The following is a 27,004-nucleotide window of genomic DNA, read 5'->3' on the forward strand; positions in this document are numbered from 1 at the left end:
TGCTGCTTCCCAGAACATGCCCTACTCGCACTTCACAACCCCACAGCCACCCAGTTAAGAGGATTTCCCGATGGTGGGACTGGTAGGTCAGATATTTTATAGCGTGTAATGGTAAGTATTAATAATCATTTTGTAGTGGGGTTTGAAAACCTGTGGCTTTCTCTGTAACACCCCCCTGCCAGAATGTCTTAGGAATGAGCAATGTTAAACTTCGGAAAACTAAAAACCCTATTCATGAAACTTTGTAGAAAGGTTGTTTCTGGGAGGGAAGATCCTGTGTAAGGGCTTGGAAGTTAGACTCTCGTCTTGGATTTACTAGTCCTGGGGTACTGACGAGATGGCACATGACACAAAAGGATGTGGAACTTGTTTTTTCCCAAAAGAAATGAAAGAATTGAAGCTACTTGAACCCTTGCTTAAATCCAATCATTGACAAGCAAGATCATGGGAGTTAAGACAATTTACTTAATGTGGGAAACTGTGTTAATTTACTTGCCGGAAGCTGTGCTAGCACTCTTACAGAGAAACTCAGAGCCATACGCTCACTGCCGAGAGCTGAAGGGAGTCAGCGGGATCAACAAGGGGGGGATCAAATATAATCCTTCAAGTCCTTTATACTGCCAGTGCATACCAAACCTCAGAGCATGCAGATGACAATGTATAGATGTGCTGAGGGAAGGTTCATTAGACTCCTGCCTCTTAAAAACTAAGTAATGGTCCGTATGGAACTAGAGGCAGAAGAAGACATCTTCTTTTTTCATTTAAGAAAGGTTCAGTTTCACCATTTTGAGCATCCAAATGTAAACACAATTTAAAAATCCACAAGGATGAATGATTAATCAAATGACCAATTAACCAATGCTTAAGCAATTCCAGCATGTAGGATTTGGGGGACAGGCACTTGCATGCACACAAACACATGCACGCAGACATACACACATACATGCATCACATGCAAGCACACAGAGATACAGTCATGCAGAAACATGCATGCAGATACATGCACACTTGTGCATGCACAGACACATGCAAGCACACACTTGTGCATGCCAAAGATGTGTGCACACACATGCATGTACACATGCACGTGTGCACACAGGCACATGCATGCACAAACACATGCTCACAGACATACACACATGCATCACATGCAAGCACAATCAGGGCTACATCCCCCCTAGAGTATGTCGGCATTTCCAGAATAGAAAATGAAATCCACAACAGACAATAACATGCATATTTGCATAACATGTGGTGAAAAGAAGCAAGGGCAACAAGCATGCTTTGTTTGTCCCCCAGAAATTATTGACCCCAAAATAAAGGACAGTTTCTGTTTAGTTTTGGGGCAGCATCCCAGTCTGTGTCAGTTAATGTAGGCATGATACAGTGAATTCTTTGCTGATACCAATAAGGATGGCTCTGTGTGCATGTGTGTGTGTGTGTGTGTGTATATATATATATATATATATATATATATATATATATATATATATATATATATGAAAGATGATTAGTTTTACCACATCCCTTGAATCCTGACTGAGGTTTTGCTGTACAGCACACTTACTTCCTGAGGACTGCCCTGGAGTCCGCTGAGAAATCTGGACTTTCATCTCCTCTGCAGCTCAAGGTCTCCAGCTTTCCATGCCTAAACATCAAAATGGATATTTTAGAGAGTTATTTAAAAAACAAGCTCAACATACTTGGAAGGGCAGCACCACTAGACTCTTCAGCACCACTAGACCGCACAGCCTATCAGGGTAATAGGACCAGCAGGTGTGATCAGAGATCATGATGGACAAGAACGTAACTACGCCTTAGTAAAATGTCCTTGTCATATCCATTTACGTTCTTATCACTATTCTGATTAGTCTGCAAAAGCACAAAAGAGCAGCAGGAAAACCACTCCCCAAGTCAGAGAGGAAACCAAATCTGGCCAGTTTGGGGGGACAAGGATCACGTTGTGACCCTGAGCAGAGTAAAAGATGTGAGAGGTTTCTTCAGAAATCCCTGCCTTTCCCATAATTACTGGACTATCATGGCTACATCACGCTTTCACTGAGACTCAAATAAAATGTTTTTTTTCTAATAGTGAGGCTGGACAGCAAAGCGGGGATCTGGTTAAATGGAAGAGCTAGATTAGCAGACCTTGTCGTTGGAAAGGTGGGAGGGCTTGGAAGAAAGGAGAAGACTGCATATAGATCGGTGATAACTAGACCTGCTCCCACCCCAGGGCTGCTGGCTTAGTCCAGCACCAAAGAGAGGCTGTTACACATCGGGTGCATCTACACGTGACATTAAGGCGAGCCATAAACTCTGGTGCACTTGGCGCCAGAGTCAACTGCTCCCAGGCACAGCATCTGCACGTGCACCCAGGACCACAGCACTTTGTGCCAGGGCAGAAGAGTCCCAGGCTGAAAGGGAGCATCAGTCCCAGTTCGGGGGCAGCACTGGGCAATGGAGGGACTGGCCGGGCACGAAGGTGCTACAGAGTGGAGCGAGGAGGCAGGCAGCCCCTGTAGTTAGCACCCTTGTGCCCCAAGGAGTCTCTTTCTACAAGACTTTGGTTTAACATAATTTCTTCTCCGGCTGTCAGCCCACCCTCATCCTGCTGAGGACCAGATTGAGACTGCCCTTTGGGGAAGGGCTGCTGTGATAAGATTTCCCCTCCGCCCCTCATGTTCTCCATACGCGGAGAGGGGCTGTCGCATTTTCTGAAGTCGTGAGAGTATTGAGACTGCTCTCGCTGTTCACTCTCAGATGGATATCACCTTTCAGCGGCATATCACTACAAAGAGGACAGGAAGGAGGTCAAGTCTTAGCCCTGTCCCCCTCCCTCTTCTGCTTCCTTCTACACCAGGGCATTTCCAGCAACTAAATGGTACAATTTGGCCCACCCTTTCGTGTTACATTACATTAGAAGAATTAGTTGCAAAATAAAGATGTTAATTATTTGCTGCTAGGAAAAATAGAAGTCTTCTTTACCGACTGTTGTAGGGAAAAACTTGGCCATTGCAAATCTATACATATTAAAGGCTGCCCACATTTTCCATTGAAATATGCTTGTGGGAGAATTTAATGCTGAGACATGGTGCCTAATGGTATGCTTTATACCTGTTCTGGAGACCACTGCTAGGGGCAGGCAGGAGGCAGGGCAGGGTGGCACTGAGACAATAACTTCTTCAGAGAGCTACAGACTTTTGTTGGCCTTCCTCAGACACTATGAACGGACTTGCAGAGAGCCGGGGGACGAGATAGAAAGGTCCTGATCCAGCACAGGCCGATTCATGCGGCAAAGAGTTACGCACAGGGACAGCGACAGCCTGGATTTGTTAACTCTGGATTTTCCCAGCAGTGTGTTGAGCTGTTTGGAGGACTGCTTGCCTCCAGCTGTCCTCTCTTTCCACTAAGGAACCAAGCAGTCCAATTTACTTATTGGTCTCCTTGTTTGAGGAAGTACTCAGCTCTGAGGAGGCATTTTCAACCCTGTTTCAACTGAAACACTGACTTTTTCAAGCTCGTTAGAAATACATGCATAGCATTAACTTCTTAAGTATGCCATCTTCAAAACTATTTGAGATCATTTCTTGCAACGTCCCACCTCTAAAGGCCATCACAGCTTCCTCCACAGCTCTTGGCTCTTACCTGCTGAGGAGCATTTCTAGGACCTCACCAGGAGAGGCAAAGGTCCTGTATGTTGCGAAAAATGTATGTATGTTCCCAAAATCCTCCAGAAGAGCATCTACATTTTTCTGCATGACCTGTGAAACAAAAGAAGAAAATCATGACATCAGTCATGAAACAAGCAGTCTCCCCGCTCTGAAACTCGGGGAGGGTGGCAGTGGTGCTGGGTGGGGGGTTGGGGGGCTATGGTGAATTTTGGAGTGGCTGCTGTCCTCCATCCCCAGAGCCCTACTGGGGCCTCCATCTGCCCCCAACCCACGGCCCTGTCCCCTTCCTCCACAGACTTACCTGCAGCTGCAGCTGCTGCCTCCATTGAGCCTGCAAGGTCCTCCAGTCTCCGCTGTCAAATAGCTGCTCCTGCCCTTCCTGGCTGCCTGCTCGGGGCCTCGGCTCTCGGGTGCGGAGGCGCTGGAGGAAAGAAGGCAGAGGGATGCAGCTGCACCCATAGCCCTCCTCCTGCTCTGCCCTGTTGAGGAGTTCAAAACCTGGTTAATTGGAAGTTATTACTTTCAGTAGTGTGAGGAGCCAAGATGATTAGGTGTTAAGATTCATAGACTGTCGAGTCGGAAGGGGCCACGAAGGATCATCGTGTCCGACCTCCTGCCTCGGCAGGAAAGAGGGCCGAGGTCAGAGGACCCCAGCCAGGTGCCTATCTAGCCTCCTCTTGAAGACCTCCAAGTTGGGTGAAAGCACCACCTCTCTTGGAAGCCAGTTCCAGATTCTGGCCACCCTTACTGTAAAAAATGCCTTCCTAATGTCAAACCTGAATCTACTCTCCGCTAGTTTGCACCCATTATTCTGAGTTACTCTCTGGGGTGCTCTGGTAAACAGCGCATCACCAATTCCCTGCCATCCTCTCTGATGAAGTTATAGGCGGCTTCGAGGTTGCCCCTCAGCCGTCTCTTGTAAAGACCGAAGAAATCCAGATCTCTCAACATCCCCTCACAGGGTCTTTCACAGAGACCACTAATTATGCGACTGGCCCTCCTCTGGACCCTCTCCAAGTTCTCCGTGTCCCTGCTGAAGTGGGCACCCAAAACTGGACACGGTACTCCAGCTGCAGCCTGACCAGTGCTGCATCGAGCGGGAGCATCACCTCCCTCGATCTGTTGCTCATGCATCTGCTAATACATGACAAGGTGCAATTGGCTTTGTTGATGGCCTCATTACACTGCCAGCTCATGTTCATCTTGGAGTCAACTGTGACTCCAAGATCCCTCTCAGCCTCTGAGCCACTGAGGAGGTCATGCCCCAACCTGGCGGTGTGCTGGGGATTCCCCCTGCCTCGGTGCAGTACCCTGCATTTATCTTTGTTGAACTCAATCCTATTTTGTTCCGTCCATTGATCCAACCTGTCCAGGTCAGCCTGTATCTGCTACCTGCCCTCCAGTGTATTAATTTTTCCCCATAACTTAGTATCATCTGCGAACTTGCAGAGGGTGCTTTCCATACCCTCCTCCAAATCGCTGATGAAAATATTAAATGACACCTGTTCAAGGACCAAACCCCATGAGACCCCACTGCCCACCTCCATCCGGGCCAAGAACGACCCAGCTACCACCACTCTCTGGGTGCTAAGCACATCTATACCTTTCAAAAGAAAACAAAAATAAATCAGAGAGACAAAAACAGAAAAATAAATCAACATGCATTGTGCCACTTCTTTGCACACATCAATCGTGTCCCGATGAGTGTGCACATGCAGTTTGTGGTACTTCAAACACGTTTCAGGCCCCATAGACCACACGTGGCACATATGCACTCCTTTGCCATGCTGCAGATTTATAGTGTGGTGCCCAAATTTGACACTGGGAGCTCCTGGTGTCAAAAAACAAAAGAAATCAAAGGTGGCACAGTGCACATGGCACCTACGTGTGCTGCCAGAAACATAGCCTGGCTGGACAGAGCTATGCTCTGGCACCTGGGCAGGCTCCAAGCAGCAGGATTGCTGCCACTGCTGCCCTGGGAGGCCCCAAGTCAAGTTGCTGGGGCCAGCACAGCTGCTGGCTCCAGCCTCCCACCCCCACCCAAGACAGCTTGCCCTGCACCAATCCCATGTGCAAGGGCTTGCACCGCAGCATAAAGGAAATTTATGTCACCTCTATTTTTGCTGTGGCAACCGCATGCCCCTGCATGTGGAGACACACGCCTAATGACTGTGCCCTGCTTTTATATCCATGCATCGTCATTCATCCTGAAAGATTGCAAAGTGCTTCCCAAAATACAGACTGGACATACCACTGACCTTCGGCCACCCCCGGCAGATACACAGACACGTAGCACACCTGATAGCTAGGGCCTGAGGGAGAAGAATGAGGGGGAACGATGGAAAGACGTTATCCAGGGGACAGGTCTGAAATGACAGGACAGTCTCTCCAGGAGTGAAGGACTAGTGCTGAATTATGTGCACAACAAGTGACAGGGGAACCACAAGCATTGCAGCCAAGGTGGCAGAAGATCCATGTCAATGGGAGAGGGAGAAGTTAAAAAGAAAATGCGAGGATTATTAACTTAACTTCATTTCATGTACTTTACTCTGTGTCCTCTGAGCTGAGATATGTTGAATTAAGTTTCAGGAAGACTAAACAGTGGTGAAGATTTCCGTGTTTTGCATTTACATTGTAGGCAAGACAAAACACTTCTTGCATTGCAGGGAAATGAAGTTCTAGTAACCGCTGTCCTGATCATCTTTTCTCATGTGAGCAATGGTCTGAATTACCATAAGGGGGTAACATGGACGGGAGGGAAACAGCCTGTGCCACAGCAACCTGGAGGGGAGGAGTCCATGAAAAAACCTCTCATCCAAACTGCTGGAAGAAGTGAGATTCCCCCAGGATTTATAAAGTACAGCTTTGCGCCTAGGCAACACTGAGAGGATGACGAATTAGAAATGCCTGCCTAGGACACAGTATGTTTCTGTCTTCGATTGAAAATCTCCTGCAGCATCTCATGAATGAATACTGTTTTCCTCTTAATGGCATATAGTCTAATTTTGATAACTGATAGATGAAATGTATCATTCTTAAGACAAAAACCCTTAAAATGAAAGCTGAAGAAATGGATACAGAAGGTGAGCACAATATTGCTGAAAGCATGCATTACTAAAAGCAAAATGCAAAAACTTTTCTATTATTTCAGTGAGTCACTATGAGCTCCTATACGCGGGCAGGGAGCCTGCTCTGACACGCTGGAAATGCAGCACGTTGGAGCAAACTATATGAACCAAGTCTGCCAGAGCCTGGACATCACCGCGCTCCAGCAGGCAGTAGAAAGACAGACACCCAGAGTTAGTCCAATGGTATTAATACCACAGGATTCATAAAGAAGAATATTTCAACTTAGTGCCGTGGTCTTGTGTTTTAGAAAGAGGAATTGTGTAAAGAAAAATGGGGAAGATCCTAAAGTTAAAATTAAATAAATGTATATCCTTACTTTAATTTCAAAAGCATGCCATAATGGAGACACGGACCATGAGCACACTGCCACAGAGCCAGACCTCTTAACAAAAAAAGGAAGCAGGAAGGCATGAAAGAAAAGTGTTATGATATTAAATAGCAAGTTTTAGGAGACTGTTTGCATCAACTCGTTTAGAAAATGGAAATTGAAATCCAAAAGAAGCCCACAGAGCCTGAAGTCCAGCGTGAGAAGGGGAGAGCAGGATGTTACGTGGGGAGCAAACTGTTCGTCGATTCATGCACTGTCAGGCCTGGAAGGACCTTGTCGATCCTCGGGTCCACCCCTGCACCAGGCAGGACAAGACACAGGGGGTCAAGTGACCGCGGCGCGGTGACATTCCCGTCTCCTCCTGAAGATTTCCAAGGCAGGTGACTGCACCCCTCAGGGTCACAGTCAGGGCGACCAGGATCTGGAACCAGCTGCCAAGGGAAGTGGTGCTGGCTCCTACCTTGGGGGTCTTTCCAAGGAGCCTGGATAACTACCCAGCTGGGTCACATGAGCTTCAATGTACCAGGACTCATATGAGCCCAGTATTCATTCCTGCCCAGGGCAGGGGGTCCGACTCGATGATCTGCTCGGGTCGCTTCCCACCCTACATCTATGAAGCTATGAACCACCACTGCGGGGAGTTTATTCCATGCTGGACACCCAATTAAACACATAGAAATACATTTTTAAATTAGATTAAAGTAGGAAACTTGTAAAAGAAACAGTGCATCGATGGGACTACTAAGGCATTAAAGGAGAAGAAGACCCCAAAGAAGACCCTTCAAGGCTATCATCCAACACAAAACACTTTAATAATCAGGTTTTGCTTATGTAAATCCCCCAGAGTCAATGGACGGCAACCAATGAAACTGGAAGCAGAATTTAGGGGTCAGTTCAAGTACCAAAAAAGCCAACAGAAAAACTGTTCTTGTTGGGTTGAGCCCTCAGCCCTTTTCCTCAGTGTTCAACCAAGGCAAAGTTAGCCTCAATAGCATCTTCTCCTTCCCTAGAATAAAGAGGGGAAATGAAAATGAAGTAAGGCTTCATTGTCGTCTGCGGGCCTCAGGGGATCTTTTCTGGCCCTGCTCCAGAGCTCACTCCACCGCTATGCACAGACACCTGGCTGGGCCATCTTCTTTCCAGTGCAGCTCCCTGCCCTTCCCCTCGCCATGAAACCAGAGTCGTTACACGGAGATGGCATTAATCACATTTAACATCACGTGCTGCTGTCGACAGCGACAGGAGTGTTTGATCACACGCACTACTCATTTCCTTACCACGCATTGTGAAGATCTGCTGAGCACTGCATTCTTCAAGTAACACCTGAATCTCTCAAATTAGGCGAGGCAAAAAGAGCGTATAACAGTGAGAATTGACATCTCTATTTGATTTACCTTCCTGTGTCTCCAAAGGATCCCATGGTTGTATCCTGGGATAAGAAGCTATCCAGTTTTCTGTAGCTGTATGAAAGAAAAAAGGAAGAGCAAGTTGAAACCACAACCAGTAATTCCCAGTTACTTGATGTCTGGAGTGAGGGGCAGCATCATGGCCCGGGGGGCAGGGTACTGCAGTTTGGGGGTGAGGGGCACTGGCAGGGCTGGGGTCAGTGGGTTGGGAGTGAGGGGCAGCAGCAGGGCTGGCGGGGGCTGTGGCTTGGCACTGAGGGGCAACAGCATGGGCAGTGACAGGGCACTGGCATGTCCCTGCCCCCACGCTGTCATATCCCCCCATCCCCCCTCCGCCATGTGACAGGTGTCCTGCATTTTGGACCTGGAAATATGGAAACCCTAAAGCAACCATCCGCATCCTCACTGCCCCCTCCGCTGCACCCCTCACCATGCCTGCCCCGGCAAACATCATCGCTCCAAGCACTCCCCCCGCCTCCCCCCATGGCAGGCAAGCACACCTAGTCTTCAGTGCTTGGCTTGCTACTGGAGCGGACTGAAGTCATGTTTAGGAAAGAAATGAAAGCATAAAAGTGACAATACCCCCAGCCACAAGTCACCCACCCTAGGACTCCCCCAGTGTGGGTGCAAACACCCCCCTCATTTGCCCACACTTACCCTTGCGGTCAGGGTGATCGCAAGGACACGGGTGTGACCTGACAACAACCAGTGTCGGGTCGGGAGCAGTTGACCTGCTGTGTTCGTCTCCAAGAGCCGCACGGCGACGAGCCGGTTCTAGAAGGGGCCATTGTGATGCGTGTCACGTTCTCCGGGTCTGCCCACCTGCACGTCTCGGCCGTGTCCGGCCGCACCGCTGCATCAGCCACCGGGTGTGAGACAGGGCTTGGCTTGCACACGACCTGATGGTACTCACAAGGAGGGACTCCAACCAGGCCTGGACCCTGCAAGGGTTTCCTTCCAGGGCACTGTGACAGCGGATGAGGAAAGGGACTCCAACAACAGCTCCTAATGAACACCATTTATTGTGTGTGCACAAGAACATACGGCCCAGGTCTATCTCACACGTGTTCCCTGCGGTGACGTAACCTCTATTTCTGTAGGCCGGGGGGCTCCCGCTGGCTCCCAGCTCTGAGCTGGGGGAAATACACTGTATTACTTGCCGCCTGCTGTCGGCCCTTTGACGGTGTGGATCCTCCCAGTCTCTCAGCATTGCACCGCTTTCATGGGCAACTTCCCTCAGATTCCCTTCAAGCCCTTTCCCTTTCTGGAGGGCGAAATGTTTAACCAGATCTGTGCCCTGGATCTCCCTCTTCTGCCTTTGGACAAACAGCCCTTTCACCAGAGCTGTGGCTGAAGAGGCTCTTTCATGGATATCATGTGCTTACTGCGCCTTGAGGTAATGCTCCTTCTCTGCCATCCTCATTTTACCTTTCCTGCCTGCTTCCTTAACGATAATGGCGCTATCTCTTTCGCTTGAGATGAACGGACTGGAAGATGGACGTATCTTGGTTGAACGACTCTGTTGTGAGATTAGTCCTCGAGAGCTCGATGTCTTCAAATCCCTGAGAGGTGGCCATGGAGAGGATGGAGACGTGTCCTGTTTTCTTCAGCCACAGCAACAGACGCAGAGTAAATCAAGAATTGCAGCAGGGGATATTTTGGTTCGATTCAAGACCTTTCGCTCTATATGAGGGTGATTTTTTTTAGGTTTTTTGGAACACGAAAATGGGCTACCTGGAGAGTTGTGCAATCTCCATGCTTGCCAATGCGTACGAGCAGGGTTGATGCTTGGCTGGACGGGTTTGTAGGGCGTGCTCCTGCCTTGAGCAGGCGGTGACTAGACAGCCCCGATGTCTCTTCCAGTCCCATAGTTGGTGATTCGATGCTCTCTTGGTGTGCTACTTCAGGGACAGAAGCAGTGGCATAAGAAGATTAGATAAATCCCTTTTGTCACTAAGAGTGAAACACAAGATACATTTGTTATAGTGGCTCCGTGGCCTTGTTTGGGAAAGGGAGGTGAAGTAGAAGACGAAAAAGTCATGTTGTGAGCTTGGGGAGATCAGTTCATGCAAACATTAAAAAAAATAACTATAAAGCAGTGCCCATGCGCTAACCACCTTGGATGTTGGTAGCGTGCTCTCATGACAAAATGTGAAGTCTCCTAGGTCTGAAGGTTGACAAAATGGTATACTTTAAGCACGGATTCACAGATTCACAGATGCTAGGGTGGGAAGGGACCTCAACAGATCATCGAGTCCGACCCCCTGCTTGGGCAGGAAGGAGCGCTGGGCCAGATGCCCCCAGCCAGGTGCCTATCCAGCCCTCTCTTAAAGACCCCCGAGGTGGGAGAGAGCACCGCCTGCCTTGGGAGCCCACTCCAAATTTTGGCCACCCTTACTCTGAAGGAGTTTTCCCTGATACCTAGCCTAAATCTGCTCTCTGTCAGTTTGTGACCATTGTTCCTTGTGTGACTCTACTTACCACAGGGGCAATGTGTAGGGATGCACGCATGTACACATGCCCCCCCTGAGCGTGGCACTGCACTCCCTACAAAAACGCACGGCCAACATTGCTGGCAAGGTCTCTGGGTGGTTGCTGCCCCCTGGTCAGTGCTCGCCACCACCCCCCACCCTCCGACCGCTGACAGCACCAGTGCCGCCTGCGGGAGCTCCCGCTTAGCACCGCCACTCTCCCGCCGCCACCGTCGTACTCCCGTCACCGCCGTGAGCACGTGTCCTTCATGACGCACCATCTCTCTGCACATGGGCACGTAGACACACACATATTCTCCCTGCCATGAACACAGACGCATACACATGCACGCACGCACGCAGAGACAGGTGTGCTCTCTACTCACTCTGCATGAGGACACATTAACACGCTCTCCATGCCATGAACACAGATGCATGCACTCATACACACATTCAGACAGGAGCGCACTGTAGGCACTCACTCTCTGCACATGGACACAGACACAAATATACTCTTCTGCCATGAACATAGACACACGTGCATACAGGCACACGCACATGCAGAGGAGCGCATGCACACACACATGCATGTATGCATGCAGACATGCACGCATGCACACACAGCATACATGCACACGCAGGCAGGCACATGCAGACATGCACACTCACACAGACTCATGCACACAGGCACATGCATGTATGAATGCACGCAGACATGCACACACAAATGCACATGCATGCACACGCACACACATCAACACACATGCACATATGCACAGACATGCACGCACATGCACGCAGACACACGCACATGCATGCACGCACAGACACATGTACACTGACATGCACATACAGAATGGAGAGACGCACACCCTCGTGCCCGCGTGCGGGAATATGCATGCACACACGCGCACACACGCAGGCCGGGGTCCTTGTCCGGCGCGGGCGGCCCCCGCCACCCCCCGGGGCAGCCTGGGCAGCGCGGCCGGCGGAGGCCCGGAGCCCCCGGGGTGCCGGGAAGAGCCCGGCAGGTCGCGGGCGGCGCAGGGCCGGGGGCGGCGGGGCGGCTGCGGCCGGGCTCCCCCTCTGCTCCGGCCGCCTCCTGCCCGGCCCCGGCCCCGGCCCCGGCCCCGGCGCTGCCCCGCTCCGAGCCCCGCAGCCGGCGGGCAGCAGAGGGGAGGGAGCCCGGCCCCGCGGGGGGAGCGCACGGGCCGGGCCGGGCCGGGCCAAGCGGGGCTGCGACCGCCGCCTCCCGCAGTGCCCGGCCCGGCCCGGCCGGCTGCAAACGCCCCGGTCCCCCTGTCCCGCGGCTCCAGGACGTGGGGACAGACAGGCACGGACCCCGTGTTGTTATATTGGAGTAGACATAGGTGCCTCTGTATACAAGGTACCGAGATCTGTATCTATCTCTCTCCCCCTCCACCCATGCGCCGCCCGGGTCCCAGTCCCAGTGCCCCCGAGCCGGGCCGGGCCGGGCCGGGCAGGACGAGGTGGGCGCGGGCAGGCGGCCGTGGCGGAGCTGCGCTGCCCGCACCAGGCAGGTCCCCGCGTGTCCTGCGCATCCCCGGGGCTGGGCCGGGGCAGTGCGGGCAGCACCTCTGGTCCCGCTGCACCCTCGGGCTGTGGCATCCCACCCACACGTGCTTGGCTTCCCCCGCTGGTCTGGTGCGTTCAGGGCTTTGCTTCTCTTTCTACCTCCTGTTTTACTGTGTTGGTGTCAACTGAAATAGCAGGTCAGGTCCTGCCCGTGGGCACGATCCGTTCTGCCCCGCGGGAGATTTTGGTGGCGGGTGGGGAGGGGGCGCGGGGCAGGAGCAGCTCTGGTTTAAATCTCAGGGCGTTTGGGGGGGGTTGGGGAGCTGCTGGGAGGAGCAGGACTGACTAGTACCACTGAGATGAGTTTTCTTTGGCACAGGTGCATGCAGAGCTCAGGAACACAGTTACTGTCTTGGCTGCCCATACGTTGCCTTTTTATTTGTATTTCATTTTATTCTTTTAGAGTCGCTGAGATTTTCATGAGGGGTGGGAGCTGCGGGTGACTCTTCTCGGGCTTGGATGTGAGATTGCAGCAGTTCCTGCATCCCCTGGTGTGACAGAGCTGGCAGATGGAGGCAAGGATGGAGACAGAGCGTCCTGTGCTCTGGGGGCTCCTCCAGCCCCTCCTCAGCCACATGAAGGTAAGAGACTGTGGGGGGTCAGGTGCTAAGGCCCCTTCTCGTAGGCCTGCCTGCCTGGACTTTATAGCCACCACACGATCGCACCATAAAATCCAGCTGCACTGCAGAGTCGTTGCATCCAGTGCCCCTGGGCTGGGCTGGAGAGCAGGTCCCTGCCTGCTTTCCTAGATGTGCATCGGAGGAACGACGCCTGTAATTCGCCCTTATTCACTGTTCATCTGACATCTCATAGTTCCTGAGTTGTTTGCAGGACAGCACCTCCTTTTTCCTCAGCCCCTTTCCATGCATGTCCAAATGTCCCTGCCCTTCTCTTCCTCAAGTGGATTTTTCTAAACCCAGGGTTTTCTCCCCCGCCTACTTCTGGACACTGAAGCCTGTCAGGTTCCTCCCAGAATAAATGTGTCGAGATAGATGGAGTCAAGGAGACCTGCAATCATGTACGGGGAGCCTGGGGGTGGGCTGCGAGGATGCGTGCCATTCATATGCCAGGCTGACGGGTGCAGGTAAAGACTCTGGATCTGCAGATAAAACGTGGATCAGTTTTGTAGGATGAACCTGCGCTGTACTCCGGTTTGTCCTTTGTGGATAGGTTAGGCTGATGTAAATGGCAATTGCCTCTTCCTGGATCGATACTGAAATGCAGAGTGTCCCTCCAGATCCTTTTTGTGAGAGATCCTTCAGCTGAGGAGTTGCTCGGTTTATCCCTGGCAGCCAAGTGTTTCTCTTTTCTTTTCTTTTCCCAAGATGGGAGGTGTTTGCATGCCTGGCTTGGTAAAACTCAACCAGAAGCTGTGCAGGATTTGAGCAGTGATGACTTGAAACCACGGCGAGCAGCGTGAGAACAGTGTACCGTGGCACGCACTGCAGACGCCTGTGCTGCTCCCCTTAGTCAGGGCAAGCCTCCGTTCACCAAAGAGGTTTCCTGACGGGAGGGATTCAGTAGCCGAGATTTGCTGAGGACATGGCCAGATAATGAGGGACCCTCATCTAAATACACCCAGTAGCGAAGGGTGTAGGCTACACCACTAATAAATCACTGTTACATACCCCTCTCTAGGCATCAACTACAGAAATGATCCCTGAAAGTACCTACTCATAACCATTGTCACCACGTACTCAATGTATGTTTAATTGGTGCGGGCTCTTTTCCATCCCGCAGAAGGGCTAAGAAATGATGGTTCAAGTGCAACTGGTTTTATGAACCGAGGGATTTACTGGTGCAGGTGGGTGTGTACTGGTCTGGGTGGGAGCCTGGTGTTAATGATTGGCAGTGGATTTAGGGGAATGCTTTTTATTAGGGCAGCACTGAAAGATATTTTTGGGCTGAAACCAAAGACTGATTATTGAGCTGCCAAAGCGGGTCATAGAGATCTGATTGCTGCTCTGCAGCCCGGCAGCTTGGACAGCAGCGTCTGGCTGGTAGGTGTGGGGGGAAGGAGTGTGGGGGAGCAGATCGAGGGAGGGAGTCAGTAGGGCAGGGGCAGGGTTAGCTGGCCTAATAAAAAATATCACATTGACCCATAGAGCCTTGTCTGCCCATGTCTTTAGACCAACACAGATAGCAGATTCAGGCTGACCTGGACAGGTTGGATCAATGGGCAGAGAGAAATAGGATGCAATTTAATAAAGATAAATTTAAGGTACTCCACCTGGGAAGGAGGAACCCCCAGCACACCTATAGGTTGGGGAGTATCCTTCTCAGCAGCTCGGAGGCAGAGAGGGATCTTGGACTCATAATTGACTCCAAGATGAACATGAGCCGGCAGTGTAACGAGGCCATCAACAAGGCCAATCGCACCTTGTTGTGCATTAGCAGGTGCATGATTAATAGATCAGAGGAGGTGATGCTCCCCGTCTATGCAGCACTGGTCAGGCCACAGTTGGAGCACTGTGTCCAGTTTTGGGCGCTGCACTTCAGGAGGGACGCAGGGAATCTGGAGAGTGTCCAGAGGATGGCCACTCGCCTATACAACCTATACCCCTCAATGCCTACCGCCCAGTCGTGTGTAGAATCCCACCATGTCTCGGTTAGTCCGACTAGGTCGTACTGGGTGCTAGCAAGCAAGAGTGCGAGCTCCTCCTGCTTGTTCCCCATACTCCTGGCATTTCTATAAAGACATTTTAATCCCCCAAAGGGGGCTCTTGGTGTCCCTGTGCCTTGATGGCATATATTCCCTTTATTACTTACCTGGTGTGGTCTGGTGCCTTGTTTATGGCTTACCAACCCCTTAATACTTACCTGGTGTGATCTGGCATCTTGTTTGTCATTTACCAGCCCTGGGCTCTCTTTGACTACTGGTTGCCCAACCCCCATCGAGCCTAGTTTAAAGCTCTTGGGAGGAGATCAGCCAAGCTGCGGGCCAACAGATACTTACCTCTGGGGGAGAGATGAAGATCATCATCTCCCAGGAAGCCTCCTCCCTGCAAGTGCTGGTCATGGCTGTAGAATCCGAAGCTCTCCTGAAGACACCGACTCTGGAGCCGCCGGTTAACTTCTTTGATGCAGGCACCCTGGCGTCTCCAGCTGCTGCCGACCGGAAAGATGGAAGAAAATACAACCTGTGCTCCAGTCTTCTTGAGGCTGTCTCCCAGTTCATGGAAGTCCTTCATGATGCAGTCAGGGCTGGTCCTAGCCGCATCGTTGGTTCCCACTTATCCCAGATCACCTGTTCCCTCTTATCTGGGGTGACCTGTTTCTGCGCCTGGGCCACCCGTCAGAGTTCCTCCAAGCTGGGGTTTGAACTCCTGCCCAGCTAGGCAATCAGCAGGGAGTTCAAGTGCTTCCCTAAGGGGTGACCCTTCCTTCACTGGGATGTTCTCTAATTCCTCCCTGAGAGCCTCGGCTTCCTCTGCCACTGACTGACTGGGCTCCTCCCTGGGGCTGTCACTTAGCTTGACCCCAGGGTCATTGGTTCCCTCAGCAGCCAGCTGGTTGCTGCAGTCGGGGGGTCTCTTCCTTATCCCCCTCTTGCCTCCACAGCCAACTGGGTTACTTGGCTCTGGGCGGTTTCTCTACCTCCCCTCCTCACCTTCTTGCTCTGCCAGCGAGTCACTACATCAATGCGGAGGGGATCTAGGAAGTTTCCCCACGCTGCTCGCTTATGCTCCAGCTCTGTAATATCCCTCCCCACCAGCATGGGGGCAGGAGCATTTTCCATTGCTTCTATCTCCACTTCCAGTCCCTCCACCAGATGGGGAGACGTGCTACCTGTACTTTGGATGGCATGGCATTAAAAAAAACAGTTAAAATAAAACAAAATCAAAATGTGGCACGTTTTCTTTCCTAGGTGGAACAGTATGAGAGTCAGGACTGGCAGTATTAGGGACCCCGAGACCCCCACGGTGCCGTGTGCAGGGGGGCCGATACCGCCCAGAGCTGGCAGCACCGGGGACCCCAGTACACCGCCAGAGCTGGGGTGGGGGGACCCCGAAACCCTCCCCGGAGCCCGGCGCTGCGGGACACTGAGCCCCCGAGAGCCGGCAGCACCGGGGCCCCCTCGCCCCGACCCCGGCGCGTCCCCCAGCCCCGGGCGGCACGGCCCTCCGCACCGGGGCGCGGGCAGGCGGCGCGTCTCCAGGCACAAGGGAAACTGCGGCCGAGCTGGAGGCTGGCGGGGGAAACTGAGGCAGGGCCGGGGCGGGGCGGGGCTGGCGGGAGCGCGCGGGGAAACTGAGGCAGGGGCCGGAAGGACCCCCCCACCCCAGTCTTGCCAGAGGCTGCTGCCACCAAGGGGTTAACGCGGGGGCGGGGCGGCAGCAGCGGCGCCAACCGGTGACGTCATGCGTGTGACGTCGATGGGAGGGGGCGGGGCAGGGAGCAGAGAGCAGGTCCGTGCGGGGCGGGGCGGGGCTGCGGGCTGGGAGTGAGGGGCGCTGCCCGGCTGGGCGGGGGCGGGGGCTGCGGGGTGGGTTGGGGAAACTGGCTGGAGCCGGGGCACAAGCGCTGGTGGGGGCACAGGGGGCTCTTGCTTCCACCCCAGGTGAGGTACAGCTGAAGGGACTGGTGGTTTGGGCAGAGATGTCCCGTGCTGCTGAAGTCAGTGGTGACTGTCACTAATGAAGACTTTCCTGCTGTCCTGGCACTGGCAGTGGCCAGGTGATGTAAAATGGAAGGGACTGGTAGTTTAGACAGAGATGTCCTGTGCTGCCAAAGTCAATGCTGACTGGCATTCATGAAGAGTTTCTTGCCATCCTGGCTTTGTCTCATAGACAGTGCTCTCTAGCCATCACGTTGTGGGTGCAGGCAGATGTCGCATTTGAAGCATTTCCCCGTACTCGTGTACACTGAAGGCCTTCAAAACCAGGGTGTTTCTGATGTGAAGAGAGGTATGACCCTTGTTGTGCCTCCCAGCTGGAGAGTTTAAAGTCACTCGGTCTCCCTGCAGTGACTTGCTCTCTGGACCAGGATGCAATTGTGGGATGCAGTGACCTCCAGCTCTGCGCGATGCAGGGAGTGGGGGGAGAGGCAGAGCGGACTCTCAGTGTGGCTCTGCCACCCCGGTCTTCTGGGGGCTGTGGCTCCACGCAACCTCCTCCGTAGCTGAGGGAGAGATCAGAGTTGGTGTCTGTGAGAAGTCTCCTCTCCGCTTTGCCTCCATTCTCTTGGAAAACCCCCATTGCCAGATCCAGGATACCCTGGAACCAGGGGAGAAGAGGTATTGCTATATGTGCCTGCAAGTGATGTGAAAACTAGATGTACCTGCTGTATGTACATGCTATATATACATGCAAATGTGACAGCTCCCCTTCACACACAGCATAGGCCTGAGTCCCCAGCATTGGGAATGTACAGCTGAAAAGCAGGCACACAAAAGCAGAGGCAACAGTGCAGGCAGATGTGAGACATCCATTTATGGAAGGAAGTCGGCCGTGTGCGATTGGAGCCCCCACGTGCCAGAAGTGGAACAAGAACAGCTGAGACTTCCTGGGATGAACAGGCTTGTTCATCCTAGTGAGAGGCAGGCTGAGAAGGGAGCTGACTGCTCTCTGGAAATACTGCTGAGAGGGAGAAGAGCCACACAAGAGAAAAGACAAATGCCTGCCCCAGGAGAAGTGGGGAAATAGGGGTCACACATACATATAGGCTGAAGCTCAGAAGAAGGATTGTAACCATCAGAACAGGAGGCTCTGGAGCAGGTTCCCCGTGGGAGGGAACAACTAGTTTTAAAATACTGATTGTCGAATTTCAGCATGGGATCATACAGTGGGATTGCCTGCACTGGCAAGGATATAGCCATGAATAAAGAGGTCCCTTCCAGTCCCATGTTTCTTTGTCCTCTCCAGTCCATGGTCTGAGAGAGCCATGGGGTCAGCACACCATTTACACCCAACAGAGGCCAGTAGATATCTATCATTGGCATCATACAAATTTCTTCTCTGCCCAGAGTGCAGCTGCTGTCTGTTAAATAAAACCCCCCTGGGCATTGCTGTAGGCATGGGGGTGATGCGCTGCTCAGCTGGGTGGTCATCACGGGGGGAGAGCACAGAAAAGGGAGGATGCTATTTGGTCTATTTTGGGGGCATCTGTTCCAGGATTTTGGCTGAAGTCACTCGATCTGCCACAAGAAGATTTCTGGAGGCAGTAAAGTGACTCTTATGATGAGAAAGGGCCCTGCTGGCTGCTCCAGAGACAGCAACGGAGTTAAACATGCCCTTCCATGTGCCTTAAATGTGGAGCTCTTTCCAGGTGCCCTGAGGGAAAGGGGCTGGGGCTGGAAGTCCTCTATGTGCTGAGGACAGGGCAGCCGTCAGGTTTGTTATAATAATTCTTGCTGCAGCCTTGGGGCCTGAAGTTCCCTCTGATTCCTGGACATCAAGTCATCTGGGACATGGATGGTACCTGGGATCCTGCCGGGACCATCCTCTCTTATGTGCAACATGATAAATGGCTGCTAAAAACCAGCCCCAGACCCTTACTGAGGATTTTATTGCCAAGGGAAGACCTTTCAGGTACGGGCTGAGCCTGGAACACACTGGAGCAGATGAAATCATGTCACAGGAGCGGAGGGATTCCCAGGGCTTTGCCGAGGATTTCACTGCACGTATCCAGTCTGGTCCCATCTCCTCTTGAAGACCCCCAGGGTAGAGGAGAGCATCACCTCCCTTGGGAGCCCTTTCCAGATTCTGGCAACCCTCACCATGAAGAAGCTCTTTCTAATGTCCAACCTAAATCTTCTCTCCATCGATTTGTGGCCATTGTTCCTAGCAACTCCAGGGGGTGCCCTAGTAAATAGAGCATCTCCTAGTCCCTGCTGTGCTTCCCTGATGAAATTCAGGCAGCCACAAGATCACCTCTCAGCCTTCTCTGGTGACAGCTGAAGAGATTCTGGTCTCTCCGTCTCTCCTCATAGGGCCTTGCCTCCAAGTGGGACACTTGCTTTACAGGTTGGCTTAGGGCTGTGCAAGGCTTCAGACCGTACTTCAGATCTGGAGAAGCTTTGGACACTTCGGCATCCGAAGCAGCATGTCTGGATCCAAGTGCTGGCTTCGTTAGGCTCTCCAAAGCGCTTCGGAAAAGCTTCAGAGATCTGGCCATAGGGTATCATGGGGAATCAATGAAATATCTATAATGCTGTTGTTTTTCATCTGATTTGGATGAAATATGCAGGGATGGTAGCCTCTTCTAGGAGCATGAAGCCTGCCACGTTTCAAGGAGGTCGGTGCAGGGGTTTGGGAGGAACTGCACCTCAAATTCTTGAAAGCAAACTCCTGTCATGTGTATGTGTTGCACCACAGGGGAGTGAAAAGTGCAGGGGTGGTGGCCCGTGGGGAGGCCACAAAGCCTGCCAAGTTTCAAGAAGATCAGTGCAGGGGTTTGGGGGAACTGCACCTCAAGCTGCAGACTAGCCAAACTCATGCCATGGGTGACACTGTGCGTGTGAAGGCGCAGCAGGGCGAAAGCTGCAGGCCTGCTAGCTCCTGCTGTGGCCACAACGTCTGCCAGCTGTGGAGGAGGTAGGGGCAGGGGGCTTCTGGCTTCTGGGGCCCTGCACTCCTAGCTGCTGACATGCAAAACTCATGCCATGGGTGCTTGTGGGACTGACTGTCTCTGTCTTGGGGCAGTTGATTGTATTGATTATTCCCTCTCCTGAATCTGTGGTTTTGTAGGTGTTAATGGTTGCTGATTGACTAATTACCTAGTAGCTACTAGTAGTTAGGTCCTGTGTATTGAGCTGGTCCCTCAGTGAATCATGATTGATTGGGAACTGGTAAGGCAGTAGCTTAGCAGCCAGGACTGCAGTAGTCCCCCCCAGTCTGTGCCACAAGACAGACACGATTGCACAAGCACCCATGTCACGAGTTGTGCCTGAGACACGGGAGGACACTCTCTTATCAAGACTTGCTCTAAATAGTGGAACTGAACAGTTCATATATTGATGTGTATTTATCTTATTAAAACAAGGCATGATCACACAAAATAAGGAGAACATCACAATCCTGAGAAAATGATCTTTATTTAATGAAACTAAAAGGCTCTGGGGACATCAGGCAGAAAGGACCAGGAGCTACTGGCAGGATCAGACAGGGAACACATTTGCAAGAAGGAGCTGATCTTCTCTTTGGAGGGCTAGGAGACTCTGAGTTTTCACCAAAGACCAGTTTGCCTCTGGAAATGCAGCTTGGGTGTGCTACCTTGGTCTTGAGCCATCCTCCTTCTGGCTGCTTGGTAGCAGGAAGAGGGTTTCTGTTAGATTTAGTGCCAGTGACTTTTCCAAGCTCTTGGGTCTGTTCCTGATTGCCCTGTCTCAGCAGGATGTGTTGCCGTTTGGCTCCCTGCCCTGAGAATGCAGAGGCTTCTTTCTTTCTAGAGTCTTCCTATTTTACACGGACCCTGAGTGTAAAGGCAATGTCTCCTCCTCTTCTCCTCTCTCAGTACACAAAATCCATCTGATAGACTCTCGTAGCTGCAGTATTCCTCCAGGTCATTATTCGGGGTTGTGCCTTGTTAGGATATTCATCTTCTGCCCAAGAAGAAGCTTCGTTGTCTCCACAGGCCCCCTCATCTATTTCCCAAACACGGTGGTCCAGCCTCTCTTCCACCACCTCCTCCTTTAGGAGTGCCAGCCTTGGCCTCTTCTCCAGTCGGGTCCTTCTTTGCCATTTCTTCTCTCTAGGCCTATGCTCTGCCCTCAGCAGCCTGCGGCGGCACCTCTCTGCACCGGTCCTTCTGCTTTGTTTCCCCTGAGCCATTCGCATGTGGTTTGTCTCGTGGCAACACTACTGTCAAGGAGCTTCTCGCTTTGATGGGAAGTCCTTGGCTTCAGAGAGGAGCTCAGCCCTTGGGCCCTTTTATAAGGGAGCTGCTGGCCAGCCAGGTCCCATGTCATCACTCACTGAGGGCCAACCAGACTTGGCTTGTCCATATATGGCCATCAGATTGGTCCCCATCCCGTCCAAGTCTCCATATAGGGAAACACACAGCTATTATGACTGTGGGCATTGCCGTTACATGGGCACGGGACTTTTTGAGTGGCTTTTATGGCCATGTTTAGTCATGTATGTGTGTTTTCTTATATGGCCAAAGATGGACAAAAGCCGTGTGGATGCCTGGGACTAGGACATGAGAGCCGGTGGAGACAGTGGGTCTGGTGCTCTGGAGAAATGTCAGATCACCTCCTTTCACTGGAGGAGTACTGCATTCAGCCTCCTGATTTAGAGAAGGGAGGGGAGTCAGTGGATCCCCTGAGATGTCCTCTTCTGTTCAGTCATCACTCCTCTCCTTTCTGATTTCAGCAAATCCAGAAGCTTTCTGTGGCCACGTTCAGTGCTGACTTCTCACGTGCCACTTGAATGATCCACGTCAAAAAAGAACCGAAATGACGTTCCCTGTTGTCACCAAGTGTGGTTCACCTAAGCGCTCATCTCTTGTTTGCATCTAAGCTCTCCCTTTACTCCCATATCACACAGAGGTCTGTCCTTACCGGAAGCACAGAACATCCCCCTCCCACAATGTGGCAGCAGCAGCCGACCCCACCTTAGCAAATCTACACTTTTGCCCTCCGCTTGTCCCTGTCTCCCTAGACATGCCATGTTGTGTTCTTCCCGGGGCTCAGCCTGATCCCCAAATCTGATCTGAGAATTTGGCCAAGTGTCTCTTGGAAGAACAAGTGCTAAAAGGGATTGTGAAGGAAAAGCCCTCGAGTGAGGTCACTGCAGAGGGCTGTGTGAGGTTGCTTTACTTAGCTGGGATGCTTTGTGATGTACATAAGTGAGCTCCTCTGTTTTACTCAGCTGGCCCGAAGACCCAAGTGTCTATGAAGTCACTGGTCCTGTGTCTTGACTTAGTGGTCTGATGTCAGAGCCTAGCATAGGCCTTTGTGAGGAAACTGCCAGGTTGATCTCATAACAGACGAACTTGTGAGGTGTTTTACTAAGGACTGCCGGATGGACTGATTTCCTCAGGACTCTTGTAACTAGATTCAAGTATAAGTCTCAGTAAAACAGCTCACGTACCACTGACTTATAGGGGCAGCAAGAGGAGGCAGTGACAGCTAAATGCCAGCTCTCCCCTTGACTTGAGATAGACCAAAGAGTTGGAGCTTTGTGCTCAGTCCGAAGTCCGTTTGTGCCCAGAGAGGCAGGTGGTTTAGCGAAAGAACAGTTCGTGGTCCCAGGCACGATCCAGGAAGGAAGGGATGTCCCCACAAGACGAGGGGGAGGATGAAACGAATAGGGCAAGTTGGATTTTAGCGCGACTCTCCTGGGAGTGAGTGTTTTCTTTCAAGCCCCAGCTCCTGGAGGCCTGTGATTGTGGCAGAACCTCGCTGCCAATGAGGAATGGGGGCTGTGCCCCACGTGTCTGGAGCAAAGCAGGAAACCCCAAAGAGGAGAAAACCAAAGACAAGGACATTTATGATTACAAGTGTTTGTTGCAGCCAGAGTCCTGATTTTGCCATGGTGAAAGAAAGGTGTGGGATGTACCCAGGCTTTTCCCATTTTCTCACCTGGATTAATTGGAGAGGAGTTCTCCATATATGAACAATCAATGGTCACCGTATCTGATGGCCATATATGGACATTTGGATGGCTATAGGACAATTTGATGGCCATATATGGACAGACCCTATGTGATTGGTCAGCTGCAGTCAGCCGCTCCTCTATAAATAGGGCCAGCTGAAGCTCTGGCTGGTGGCCAGAGTGGGAAGCTGCTCCCAGACATGGGGTGCTCCCACTGCTGGGGCTTGGTGGCCATCAGGAGGTTGTCCGCTCATGGCAAGAGGCTGTTCAAGGCAAAACAGAAGTGGAAGCTGTTGCAAATGGTGGCAGGCAGAATGCATCGTGGGAGGCCATCACTGGGGGCTGTCCCAGAAGGCTTCTTCCATCTTGACTCTGCAGCAACCGAACAGAGGTGTTGGCAGCATAGGGGAAGAGGACAACTCCGGGGATCCAGTGTCGTCTCGTCCTCTTCCTCCTCCAGGAGATCAGTGACTCCACAGCACCGCTGCTTGTCCTCAGAAACAGGGAGATCCAGTGTCTCCACAGTGCTGCTGCTCCGTCCCTGAAACAGGGAGATCTAGTGCGTCTCCAGCACTGCTGCTGCTTTATCTGAAAAGAGGCGATCCTGTATTCGTGGTGAGACACCAGGGCACTCGCTGTCTCTGCTGCATCTCTGAAATGAGGCAATCCAGTATTCCCACAGCGCTGCTGCTTGTGGCAAGAAACCAGGACATTCGCTGTCTCCTGCTCGTCCTCCAGGAATGGCTCATGTAGCCATTTTGCTGGCCAGTACATTGACTTCTCCTGCTGCTGCAGGTCTGCCCTCCGCCTCCATGCCCTGGGCCATCCTCCATAATTCTGTAGTTCTGTAATTAAGTTCTGTAATTTATTCTTTAAATAAATATTTAAGTGCATATCCAGATGTGTCTTTGACTCTTTGTGTTGGTCTCCACTTGGATTCAAGGGTGGTGCTAGGACATGCTGTGATTTCACGCTTCCCCATCACTTTGAGTTTGGACCTGATGGAGTACAGTATTCTCTGTGCATAAAAAGGAGTGAGGCACATCAGTCTGCTTTAGGAACCACATGCTGTGCCCTAGGCTCAGGCCCTGTTTCCCTAGAAGAACCCTAATTCTTTTATTCCAGGGCCAGAGCCTGATCCTTAAGTAGAAATTATCCCATTGCCCACTGGATTAAAGGATTGCAGGCCTTGTGAGGCTAAGGTCCAAGAAACTGCTGCCCTCAGAGTGCTGTGTGACGTTGCTTGTTAGAAAGCTTTAGTGTTCTGTAATAATACCACGGGGGCAGAGCTTTGCCATGATCATACCTAAGCTCTTCTCCCTCGTGCTGCAGATGTGATGACACTGCTGTCTGTGAGGTTTCTGGTGCAACCCCTGGAGTCAGCTGGTGGAACGTCCAAGTCCAGGCTTTGTGACACGTGTGGGCTGATCTCATCCTAGCAGATGGGTCTGAGAGGCAATTGACTGCAGAAAGGAAACTTTCTGGTTGTCAGCTAACAGGCAAGGTGATGCTGTTGCTCTTCACAGTGACAGCTGAGAGGGGACATCAAATAATGCCCCTGTTGTGTCCTGAAACTTTGCAAATCACTGTGTGCACTGGACCAGGAAAAGGAGTCTGTAAGCAGTCAGGTCCAGTGCTTGTTCCACCTATGACGGGCCTAGGCAGATGTCAAGGCAGGAGGTTCTGGTCATGCTTTCCTGGTACTCCAACCGACTACTCCAGGGGTTTTCAACCTTTTTTCGTTTAAGTACCCCCAGTGGCTGGACATGGAAACTGAGGAAGCTTCAGAAGGTGGAGAGGGATCAGTAGGGTGGAGGGGATGCCAGTATTATTCATGGGATGGACAGAGACCTCCACATTCCCCACTGCACTGGGGGAGGAGATGTAACCGTCACCCGTCTGGAAGGCTGAGAAGTAGGACTGTGCAAAGCTTCGGTCCGTGAATCAATTTGGCGGAGATTCAGTCCGATTTGGGGCTGGATCTCCAAATCTGAACTGAATCAGAGGACCTTTTAATCTCTCCAAATCGAATCAGATCCCTCTGAATTAATTCGGAGAGATTCAAAAAGATTCTGTGATTTGGACATAGACACAGCTTTAAATGTTTTTTCTACATAAGTCTAGGTAGCAGACAGCTCATGAACACTGCCATGCGGGGGCACATGTAGCGTCCCACAGGAGCACGGGGGCGCTCCCCAGCGCACTCGGCAGCAGACCCAGAAGTGGACCAGAAGCACTTCCGGTCCACTTCTGGGTCCGCTGGGTAGTGCACTGGGGGCCCTCCTGCATCGCCCCAGCTTGGTGACTGGTGCCTCCTGGGTCTGGGGGGACACCCAGGGTCTGCCCTGAGGCTGATCGCAGAGCCGGAGGGGATGGGGGGCCCCTGATTGGCTCCCCGGCAGACCCAGAAATAGACTGAAAATACTTCTGGTCCACTTCCGGGTTCACCACTGAGCACGTAGCATAGCGGGGCACTCCTGTGGGACGCTCCATCACAGCGATCATGAGCTGTGCTGGTACCTCGAGGTATGTACAAAAATATTTCAAGCTGTGTTTATGGCCGAATCACTGATTCTCTGAATCAGCATCGAATCTTCAGATTTGGATTTGCCCAAACCAAATCGGGGACAGTGATCTGAATCAATTAATCGAATCCCTGTCCCCGATTTGGGCCAAATCCAAATTCGAATCATGCAGGGCCTGTTTTGCACACCCCTACTGAGAAGGCCACTGAAGGCCCAGGTTGTCCTAGTTTGGAGAAGAGGGAAGAGACGCTGGATCTCCGGAGCCATCCTTTTCAAGGCAGTTGTCAACTCCCCGTTCGGTTACTTCTGCAAATCCAGAGCCCTTCTGTGACAAGCTGCAGCGATGACCTCCCCTATGCAAAGAGTCTGCTGCCATTTGAGCAATGGTTCATTTCAATCAGGATGTGAAATGTCATTTCTTGGTGTCACTGACTCTTTTACCCAAGCTTCTGTTTCTTGGCTGCATTTGGGCAGGTTGCTCTTCCTTCATTACCAGTCCAGTAAGATTTGTCCTTACTGGAAACACAGAACTTCCCGCTGCACAGAACGGATCATCTGACCCCTCCAAGGCAAAATACGGTATTAACCTCTTGATTATCCCTGGGTCTCCTTAGAGATGCCATGCTGTGCTATTTCCAGGACATCTTGATCCCCAAATCACATCTCTCACGTAAGCATCCCCTCCGTGCACGCTTCCATAGCACTCTGGCAGCCTAGACTGGTAGCGGGCCTTGAACCCCACTGAAATCACCAGATGAGTGTCCTGATATGATTTTAGGACTTGGGCATCCTGAATGTCCCTTGTGTATCTAGGCCGTGTGGCGAAAGCCAGCCCTGGGCCTGGCACAAGTCCTGGCCAACTCGTTATGGTTCCCCACGCAGAGCACTGTTTCCCAGAACTGCTTGCACCTGGATTTCTATTTTAAATCCAGCCACAGTGAATGTGTAATCCCTCTCCCAACAATGGGCCTGCCCTTCCCCAGAGTTCCCACAGAGGGTAATAGGGCGCGTGTGGGTGTGTAAGTAAGATTAGACACACATGCACCTAATAAATAAATAATATTTATGTGCAATATGTTGACACACAATGAAATAGCCCCACTTGTTAAAATATACTGTGCAACCATTTTACTAGTTGACCCTCACAGCACCACTGTAAGAAAGGTATGCAGGTATACAGCCTGAAGAGTGAAGGGTGAGCTCCACTTACAAGGTCATGACAGATCACTTCTGTATTTAGCCAGTACAACCTAATTCAGGGCATTGTGTATGTGTGTGTGCTGCATCAGGAGATGCTGGACAAACAGGTAGTAAAGCAAGCTCCAGGGGTACAGAAGTAA

At 51.7% G+C, this 27,004-nt stretch overlaps 2 protein-coding genes across 8 annotated transcripts in view; one reads left to right on the forward strand and one right to left on the reverse strand.

Annotated features, from left to right (window-relative positions):
• The window catches only part of LOC132248521 (coiled-coil domain-containing protein 86-like), a 29,921-nt gene extending 13,030 nt beyond the window's left edge, over positions 1-16,891 (reverse strand). For 2 of the 3 annotated variants that reach the window (XM_059721599.1, XM_059721596.1), the window contains exons 1-5: positions 9,192-11,728; positions 8,523-8,588; positions 3,973-4,150; positions 3,646-3,761; positions 1,568-1,648 (exon numbers count right to left, since the gene is read on the reverse strand). In XM_059721599.1, coding sequence (XP_059577582.1) covers positions 1,568-1,648; positions 3,646-3,761; positions 3,973-4,150; positions 8,523-8,548 — 401 coding nt within the window. In that variant the 5' untranslated portion in view covers positions 8,549-8,588; positions 9,192-11,728. Of the gene's footprint in view, positions 1-1,567; positions 1,649-3,645; positions 3,762-3,972; positions 4,151-8,522; positions 8,589-9,191; positions 11,729-15,557 lie in introns of those variants that run through there. The other variant, XM_059721597.1, reaches the window with a different exon arrangement.
• Positions 1-27,004, forward strand: part of LOC132248522 (endogenous retroviral envelope protein HEMO-like) — a 167,176-nt gene that overhangs the window by 129,098 nt on the left and 11,074 nt on the right. The window contains exons 1-3 of one of the 5 annotated variants that reach the window (XR_009459740.1): positions 12,269-12,392; positions 13,005-13,182; positions 14,240-14,592. The exons of 1 other annotated variant lie outside the window; for it this stretch is intronic. The gene's annotated coding sequence lies outside the window, so the exon portion shown is untranslated. 3 more of the 5 variants (XR_009459738.1, XR_009459737.1, XM_059721604.1) reach the window with 3 other exon arrangements.

Source organism: Alligator mississippiensis, chromosome 1 (assembly GCF_030867095.1).
Source record: "Alligator mississippiensis isolate rAllMis1 chromosome 1, rAllMis1, whole genome shotgun sequence".
In the NCBI taxonomy this organism is placed as follows: domain Eukaryota; kingdom Metazoa; phylum Chordata; order Crocodylia; family Alligatoridae; genus Alligator; species Alligator mississippiensis.